Below are 9479 nucleotides of genomic sequence, written 5' to 3'. Positions count from 1 at the left end.
TAGCATTCTTTTCTTAGGTCATGTTTAGTAAACTTGTTCTTGTAACAAGTACTCACATGTTAGCTCATGTTTATCCAAACTTTAACCTATGAAATTAGTTAAAGGATAAACTTCAACTTATGAGATCGGTCATTTGCTTCATAAGTAAGAGCATAATTATGTACTGGTTTTAACAGCTTTTATCAAAAACCTTTCTTAACAAAGCATCAACTAGGAACAATACATTGATGTAATGATCTCATAGTTACAATCTCATTGTAATTCTTTTGTAAAGCATATTTATTCCAAAGACATTATCTACAAAAGTTAGTAAATATCAATTATGTGCATACAATATCATAGATAAATAATGACTTAAATAATAATAGAAAAGTAGAAATGTATCCATAGCCAATCCGATTGGATTAGGGCATATACCAAATAAACTTCCTCTCTTTTCATATATAATCATTGTAGGAACAATAGTCACTCATCATTTTATTACTTAATAATGACCTATTTACTTACAAGCATTAGAAAATAGTAATCAGTAAGAGAGGAAAACAAGTTGTCCTTTTAATTAATTTTTATTTTTTAATGTAAAATGTAATATTTTAACTTGAGACATTCTATTTAATTTATAAGTCCTTGAGCTACAAAATGAAAAAAAAAAAATGTGGAGTTGTAAAGGTGACAAAACAAAGATTCTTTCATTAGAATGATCATCTCTAGCATTCATTTCAGTATATATGCTCTCATTCAAGAGTTTTTGGGTTTAGTAAATTATGTTGACATCTTGAAAGTCAAAATTCCTATAATTATTGTTCTCATATTGCAAAAAATTTCAGTTTATGTTGTGTAGCCTTGTAAGCATTAGTTGAAATATATATTAGTGGAATAATTTATCTTTTTTTTTTAGGGGGGTTTACTAGCTCTTATTTTATAAATAATAAGGTTAGTTGGAGACTTACTAGTTAGTTTCTTATTTAAAATCCATAGAATTCTTAAAATTATTGTGGCTGATTAAAGACAAATGTTTACCCATATTTGTATAACCACACAAGATAACGTGAAACAGCAAAACCAAAGGATATAATTGGTAAAAAAATTATAATAAATCATTATCTTTCCTTTCCATCCTCTAAGTAAATAATGATGGATAGGATTCATTTTCTTTCTTTTTCTATTATTAATTTTAGCTATTCAAATAAGGGATACATATGTTTTTTCATTTCTTTTAAAAAAACATTAATTTTCTTTTTTTTCCTTTCTTGTACTAATATTATCCAAACATAGCATAAGTTATGATCTATTTATTTAATTATAAAAATTACTTATTATAATTTTTTATAATTTATTTTATACCTTTAATAAAAAGGATTATAATATCTTTCATATACATAAAAACAAAATAATTAAACCTATGTTTAAGTTGATGGGAATGGGAAAAAAGGAAAGTAAAGTTAAGTAAAGATGGAAAAGAGAGAATCCTTTCTTTTGTTTAGATAACCAATAAAATAAAATAAGGGAGATGGAAATATATTTAATATCCTTTGGTTTCTCTCAAAAACTTAATTTTTTAATTTTCCCCAATTAAAGGAAAAGGAAGGGAACTCTTGTGCATAAACATCTCTTCACATTTAGCGATATTTTTTAGATGCACATTTGTCAGAATTATAAAATGTTGCAAATGTTATTGAACGAGCAGTGTTTGGTGGCCAAAAGATGAAGCCTTATTGGCGGATTTGCCAGTTTGTTGATGACATAATGTGGTCAATTCTTGTGTACTAAAAATTTATTTGGTCTTTATTAATGGCCAAAGGTTATTGTGTACCAAAAATCTATATTCGAAAGTTTTTGAAAGATTTTAGAAATGAATGTCTAGAAACCATTGAGAAATTTTAGAAATACACTTCTAAAAATTCTTAAAGGTTTTCAGAAGTGGATATCTAGAAGCTTTTGAGAGATTCTGAAAATGAATTTTTGATACATCAAAAAAGTTTTTGGACACCATTTTTGGAAACTTTCAATAATTTTTGAAAATTTATTTTCGGAATGCTTGAATTGTAGCCTCAAATCGTACCTCTAAATTTAAAATCCTAAATATTTTAAAACTAAACATAAAATTAAACAAAAAAAAAAAAAAACAAAATGATTTACTTATGATTCTAAACTATCTAACATCAAATGGATGATTGGAATTTGATTTGAGGCTTAATCTCTAAAGGGTTTAAGGTTTTTGGTCAAGAAAAAGAAAAGGAATGTGGAGTGTGAGTTTTTTAGTAAATTAGTATCTTGATTTCGAGTGTGAAAAGAAGAAAGAATGGATGATAATGGTAATGAGATGCTAAGAGAGGAAGTGGGGGTGTAAATAATCCGTTTGGATAGTTAATGTCACTTAGTTTCTCTCAAAAACTTAATTTTTTAATTTTTCCAATTAGAGAAAAAAAGATAAAAATAAATTTAGACATTGAAATGTCCATAAAAACCTTAATTATTTCAGCAAATTCTATGACAATCCCGCGTAAATGCTTTCTTTAATTCTTTCAATTATGCTGTATCTTCAACTCGTTATCTACCATATAAAAAAAATCACAAACAATTTTCTCCTTAAACAATTATCTCTTTTTTGATAAGTTTCCTTTTTCTCTAACTAAATTATATCTATTTAAAGACATGGTGAAGGCATGTAAAGAAGACGACATGCACAAAATTTAAAATAACTTAAAACCACAACGAACATATTAGCACGTAGGTTGGAACAAAGCAATGCTACCGTCATACCAGCATCAAATTCACTTGTAATTGTAAGACATATACAGATATGCAAGCAAGCAATTAATCAGGAAAGGTAAATCATATAAAAAATGGGGAATGTGAGAGTTCAGTGTACTTGACATAATAATTGGGTTATTAGACATTAGTCATCTTATTAACAGCTTAACCATCTCAAGTCTCAAAATCAAGATTTATCTATATCTGCATAAGTACACGAGAGATTGAATTAACCAAATCAAAGGATATAATTAATAAAAAAAATATTATAATAACTTTTTTCCTTTTCCTTTTATTTTTTAACCAAATAACGATCTTTACAATTTGTTTGATTTCCTTTCATTTATTAATTTTAATATTTAAATAAAAAATACATGTATTTTTTTTTATTTCTTTTAAAAATCGTACTTTTTTTCTTTTACTAATATTTATGTAAACATGAATAAATTAATATTCTACCCCTTTCTCAAGGGTTGAGATAGAAATAGAATTAGGTATATCCAGAATTAAAATTAATTAGAGAGAGATGGCTGATTACTTGTTTGGAAGGGTTTAGGTATGGTGATGTTAAAAAAGAGGAGGGCCCTGGAACCCGCGTTTATCTCACGGAGTTGATTCTCTGTTTTCAACAAAACCCATAATTGCTTTTCTTATCATCAATCAAAGAAGAGGGGAGGAGGAGTAAGATCAGATCTGCAACTTTGATATCGATTATCATTTATATTATAGTACACATATACCTTATAACCAAAAATACTAGGAGAGGAGAGGATAATTTCCTGGTATTTCTTCCTTATTTTGCAGTCCCTACTTGTTGGATCTAAAATGAAATGATCCTCCGACTTCTTTAACTTAGTACTATGATTTAGCAATTCATTTACGTGTTTTAAATAATTTGATCTGTGTTTGAAGAGGCAACCGTGGGTGATGGCGGAGGACAAAGGCATTCCTGACGGTGAAAGCAAAGAATCCAGTCCCCCGCTGCAGGTGGTGAAGAAGAAAAGCAAGGGAGTCCTCTCCCGCATTTGGAATGCAATATTTAGGATTCACGGGGACGATTTCGAGAAGAGGCTTCAACACATTTCCAAGGAAGAGGCCGCTGTTCTCGCGCGAATGAAAAGAAGATCCCAGACTTGGAGGAGAATGATTAGGCATCTCATTATTTTTTCTGTCATTTTGGAGGTACCCACCCTCCACCCTCCACCCTCATTACTCTATCTCTATGCCAATCTGCAACTCATAGCTTTACGTTTTTCACACACTATTAGTAGTATTAGTACTTGTCTTGAAAAACATTGTTCTATTTTGAAGGGTTCACGGTAGATGTCATTGGTGATTTTCCTCATACACTGCATCCAACCATTTATAATATCTTGCACACCAACTCTGATTTTTTTTCTTCATCCATATTTGGTGTATGCATCTTCCGTTTACCTCTGAATCCAACCATCGTTCGTTCTATCAACTTCTTCCAGAAAAGAAGTGCTGCCCAAATGGCTATTTTTTTCTTTTAAGAAAAGAGAGAGAGAGAGAGAGAGAGAGAGAGAGAGAGAGAGAGAGAGAGAGAGAGAAGGAAAATGTGAAAAACTACTTCCAATAACTTTCTATCTTTTCAAAGAAAACTCTTCGGCACGTCCTTCCATGAGGATTTTCTTGTCAATTTACAGGTTATTGCAGTTGCTTATGCCATCATGACAACAAGATCCGTGGAGTTGGATTGGAAGATGAGGGCATTTAGGGTTTTGCCAATGTTCCTTTTGCCTGTTTTTTCTTCTATTGCTTATTCTACATTTGTAAGCATCACAAATATGTGTAAGTAACTCATTTCAATATCTTACACAATTCTCATGCTGTTGTTAAAGGTCTAAACTGGTTTTGTCTATATTTTTTGTTTTTTAATGTTATTAAATGGTAGTAGCTGTTGGATATTTACAACTGGGGTGAATCCTGATAATAGAATTTGTGATAATGCGCTAACTATGTGCATAAATTTGAAAATACGAGGCTCCCCATCTTCCGCCCAGCACCAAAAAAATACAAGGGCATGGAAACTTGGTGATTTGTTGCATATCATTGCTGATATGATATTTTGAATTAAGGTTTTGTTGGTTATATTATAACATTGCCAAGAATACTGTGCAGGCTTTTTTGCAAAAATATATTACCTAGCCCAGAGAAGCTCTAACCTTGTAGATTGCTTGAAATATCCTTATGACTTCTCTTACTGGAAAGTTAGCTATTTATTTTGCTGTTTTCATGCTGGACACATGCATGTTGGAAATTTCTTTAATGCTTGTGTGTACAAATTTTTATCTATTATTATATTTGTGTACAAAGTTTGTTATCATGCTAATTGATGTATGAGGCTTGCCTTTTTGGAGGTTTTGACTTCTTTGAATAGTGAGGTATATCTATTAGAAGTCAAAAATTCTAAGATTGTTTGTATGAAGTGTGTTCCTAAACTAGACATGTTGATTCAACTATAGATATCATGTGAGGAGCATAAAATTGCAGAGTATAGGATTGATACAGTTGGCAGTTTGAAACCAGAAGACATTATGTTCATTGGTTGAAATAAATTTTTAACTTATTTTGAAAAATTAATTGGATGGGTGTTTTCTATCCCTTTTATAGCTTGGTGATTTCCCTTTTTTTATCATCCACTCCTGTACTTATTTTCTATCCATCCCTTTCCAAGAAGACCAATTTCGCTGCTTCCCCTTTAGCCTTTTGTTTGTTAGTTACTATTATTAAAAAGAGAAAAGGCCAAAAAAAAAAAAAAGAAATTATATGAAACAAGAACATTATATACAATGTTGAGCGATTAGTTTAGAGACTTTTAATATATAAATTATTCTACCTTTTTGGACTGACAACTTGAATCAGAATATTCCTACTGTAGCATAACAGCAATAATACAAAATGCTCAGAAAGAAGCCTAAATGTAATCCTTAAGAGACCTTATTTTCTATTAATATAAATTTTATCATGCTTATCTTGGTTTTTGTACACACTTCAAGGTAAAAAACAGAGCTGAATTGTTTCTTATATAATTTCTTATTACTGATTTAAATGGGTTGGAGTTGGGCTGTTTCAGTCAATTATCTTTGCTCTATTTCCCCTGTTTGTACACCAAAGAATTTTTTTTAGTAAATTATCTTCCTAAGATTTGACCAAGAATCCTCTTAGTGCACTTCCATGTAATCTGTGTCAGGAATTTCTAGTCTTGATTTATTGTTTCGGAATGCGATCCTTGATTCTGTCTATCTTTTGATGATCAAGGTATCGTTCATGCTCTCTGTAGGTAGTTGGACAGTTCATAAATCTGTTGCTGAGCTTTTCATGTTAGGCAAAGCTCTCTCTTATTCAAATTCAAACAGCATAAGTGGCAGTCCATAGTTATTCTTATTATAATTCAAAACACTCTTTCTAATTTTTTATATATTTCTTTGTGTCATGATTGTATTTTTGTAATTTTTGTACCATTGAAGTTAAGCTGCGCGGCTTTTAAGGATAGTGATAACCATACTAAACTGTTTTATGGTGATATATTATGTTATTTGATATGACAAGGTTCAATCATTTCTTGTTTTTTAATTATGGGCAGTCTTGTTAATTTGCAATTTTATCTTATAGGTGATCGCAGGGACCAGAAAACTCTAGAAAGACTTCGTGCTGAAAGACAAGCAAAAATTGATGAACTCAAGGAGAAGACAAATTATTACACTACACAGCAGCTTATTCAGGTAATTACAGAAAACCAGCTATTGGTTTCATCAAATTTCCTTCAAGTCCTGTGCCTGAATTCTGCTTGAACTTTCTTCTGTTATTAATGCTATGATAGGAAAGGCATGAGGTAAACCTCCCTGATACATATTGTTGCAAAAAGTATTTACCTCTTTTTTTTAAAACTTTTTTTTCCTAGTAGTATAAGCCACCTTTGGATCGTTAGAAGAAGAGTTATTTAGCTAGGGAAAAGGTAATAGTTAGAGCCTCAATTTATTTTGAATTAGGAAAAGAAACCATTAATAGCATTGCTTGCAGAATCACTTTAGGATAATTTGTTGCGTATATGCAATGCACAGAACATTGCAGGAAGTTATAAATGCTTTGACTAATCATATCGAAGAAGTTGCCGCTTAAGTAAATTGTAGGCAAAAGCCTGTTTTAAAGAATCTTATTTTATGAAACAGAATGTAAAGCAATAAATTAAGATTTCTCCTTTTCTTATTTTCTAAAATTTGAAATGAAGACAATGGACAAAATTTTGGTTTCTAGTTTTTGTTTGTTCTTAGATTTGTTTTGCTTATGAGCTAGATCCTAGGGATTTTTTTTTTGAAAGTATGTCGTTTGCAAATCAAGCTTATTTAAAGCACCTTGATGCAGAGATATGATCCCGATCCAGCAGCAAAGGCTGCCGCTGCAACTGTCCTGGCTTCTAAGTTGGGTGCAGATTCAGGTTTGAAAGTCTATGTTGGAGATGAATCTAAGCTTAATGTGCCAGTGGGGAAGAGCAATGACATTGAGGTAGTGCCATCAAGTGGACTTCGGAAAAGAAAGCAATTGCATACTAGATCCAGTAGTACAGGAAGCACTCCATTGCTTCATTCTGATGATGAAACAACCCATTCTGCAGGGAATGAGGGTCCTCCAGATTCTGAGCATGAGCAACTAGTTGTTGATCACTATTATCCACAGGGACCTTCCACACATGATGGGGGATGGCTTGCTCGAATTGCTGCCTTGCTTGTGGGTGAAGATCCAACACAGTCTTATGCACTCATATGTGGCAACTGCCATATGCACAATGGTTAGTGGCATCTACTTTTGCAATTATAGCATCAACTCAAGAATATCTTTTGAACCCTGATTAGACAAAATTGCACACATGTACACTGCAGACTTATAGTGTTCTTGCAGAAGAATATTGAACTTCAAACTGTTTTTCCTTGTGGGTGTTCTCCAGGACTTGCCAGGAAGGAGGATTTCCCATATATAACTTATTACTGCCCACACTGCCATGCCCTGAATAGGCCAAAACAATTGGAAGATTATGTTTCCAGTTCTAGCCCGTCTAGTATGAGCCCCTTGAAATCAGGAGGAACTGGTGATGCAATTAAACATTCAAGATGTAGCATGGGTGAGGGTGTAAGCATGAGCAACAGCCCCGCGAGAGCTGGTTCTAAGATTGAGGAAGTGACGGAAAACGTAGTGTCAAGGGATCTAGTTGGATAAGATGCATTTCCACATGAAGCAATGAAATTTGAGTGAGATGTTCTATTTTGTTAATAGGTGGTTCTGGTTGCCCTTCTATCTCATCCATAGCCTGTAGGTGTAGGATCTCTGGCTTTAGCAGTGGTTTTGGTTCTTGGTTGGTTGTGTGACTTTAAAACATTGAGAAATCTCACTGGGAACTTGTGATTATACACACATTGATATAGATGAAGTGCTAATGTGGCATTTTTCCTTGTCATCTTTTTCGTTTCTTTATCTTTTTTTAGGCTTTAAAGTGAAAATACTTGTGGAAGTTCCAATTAATCAGAAATTTCATGTTGCTTGTAAAGCGTTGGTAACAATTTATATTTTAATAATCAAATTAAAGTTGGTCACGCCAATGAAGGCAGGGTTCAGCAAATACTGGCGCGCACTCTGATTTGTAAAGATAATAAACGCACACATAAACCGAGTTCTTTATCAATAAAAACCTGTTTTTCTATCTAATGTTCTTTTAAACATATTTAATAATATATAGAGGATATTGCCATATCATTTTTTTTATTTGAGAATTAAAAAAATTTAATCCTATCATAGCTCCTATCTCTTTCTCGCTGTCTCATTTCTCAACCTATTTTTTAGTTTAAAAAAAATTGCAGGCAAACCAAAGTTTTCTTTTTCTTTTAGACTAGGAAAGGGAAAACCAAACACCCTTTACATCTTTATTTGATTCAAAATGGATAATCCTCTTCATATAATTTTCAATTGCTTTCATCTATGCACGGAAATATTGTCTTGTATGGTAGCAATTAATTGAAATGTAACCCTTATTAAAAGTTTTTTTTTAATATGAGTTAAGGTAAAATCTTTATTTTCAAATAGGTGTATACTTTGAATCATTTTTTCTTAAAAAAAAAAAAAACTCAAACCATGTCATTTTCAGCGAAGACAAACTTGTGAGATTTACTTCTTTTCATCTTTTTTTTCGTCTTTTCCTTCTTTCATTTTCTTTTCCTTACAACGCCTAATCTTCGAACAATTTATGTTTAATCTTGGTGGGATTCATGAAGGACATGAAGTTCTTTTTGCGTTTTTCTTTCTTTCTAAATTTTCCTTTGTTATCACTTTTCAATATTTTTTGGCTTAGGCAATAGAACGAAGCTTAGATTAAAAATGAAGGGAAAGGTTGAATAACTTTTATGGATTCCATTCATTGACCATTTTAAGCAGACTTTGTTGTATATATTATCAAAGATATTTTTTTAAGGTTTATTAAATTAAAAACATTATTCTATTATCATTTTTTATGTATATTTATTGAAAAATAATGTTTGAAAGTATAAAAAAATATTGGAATCAAGTCGGGAGGGAATAGCTGATTGCCCTACCCACTGCCCTTGAGTCGTTGATATTCTGACAAAAAATAAGCGTGCACGATTGACTACCTTTCAAAAGCAGGCAATGCCCTACCTAGAAGTGTGGGCGATCGATTTCCAAATAGATGGTATCTG

General features: G+C 31.8%; 1 protein-coding gene across 2 annotated transcripts; it reads left to right on the top strand.

Moving 5' to 3' along the window:
* The first annotated feature begins 3233 nt into the window (after positions 1-3233).
* Positions 3234-8227, top strand: LOC111302822 (uncharacterized protein At2g24330-like). 2 transcript variants are annotated; one of them, XM_089741854.1, is made up of 6 exons: positions 3234-3435; positions 3667-3936; positions 4422-4566; positions 6391-6500; positions 7141-7564; positions 7721-8227. In XM_089741854.1, exons 2-6 carry the CDS (start codon positions 3682-3684, stop codon positions 7987-7989), a joined length of 1203 nt encoding a protein of 400 aa, XP_089597980.1. In that variant the 5' UTR covers positions 3234-3435; positions 3667-3681; the 3' UTR covers positions 7990-8227. The 2 variants fall into 2 exon arrangements, with proteins under 2 accessions (XP_089597980.1, XP_089597979.1); XM_089741853.1 differs by having other exon boundaries at positions 3234-3536.
* Positions 8228-9479: the final 1252 nt, after the last annotated feature.

Source organism: Durio zibethinus, chromosome 13 (genome assembly GCF_047325235.1).
Source record: "Durio zibethinus cultivar Kanyao isolate XHJ-2024 chromosome 13, ASM4732523v1, whole genome shotgun sequence".
Classification (NCBI taxonomy): domain Eukaryota; kingdom Viridiplantae; phylum Streptophyta; class Magnoliopsida; order Malvales; family Malvaceae; genus Durio; species Durio zibethinus.
Note: the sequence above shows the minus strand (reverse complement) of the source record. Positions and strands in the feature narration are given on the sequence as shown.

What these genes read in the sequence shown, in the direction of transcription:
- LOC111302822 (XM_089741854.1), top strand. Translation starts at nt 3,682, where the DNA reads ATGGCGGAGGACAAAGGCATTCCTGACGGTGAAAGCAAAGAATCCAGT. An exon ending in TTTTTTCTGTCATTTTGGAG is followed by an intron (nt 3,937 to 4,421) that starts GTACCCACCCTC and finishes GTCAATTTACAG; the next exon opens with GTTATTGCAGTTGCTTATGC. An exon ending in CTACACAGCAGCTTATTCAG is followed by an intron (nt 6,501 to 7,140) that starts GTAATTACAGAA and finishes ACCTTGATGCAG; the next exon opens with AGATATGATCCCGATCCAGC.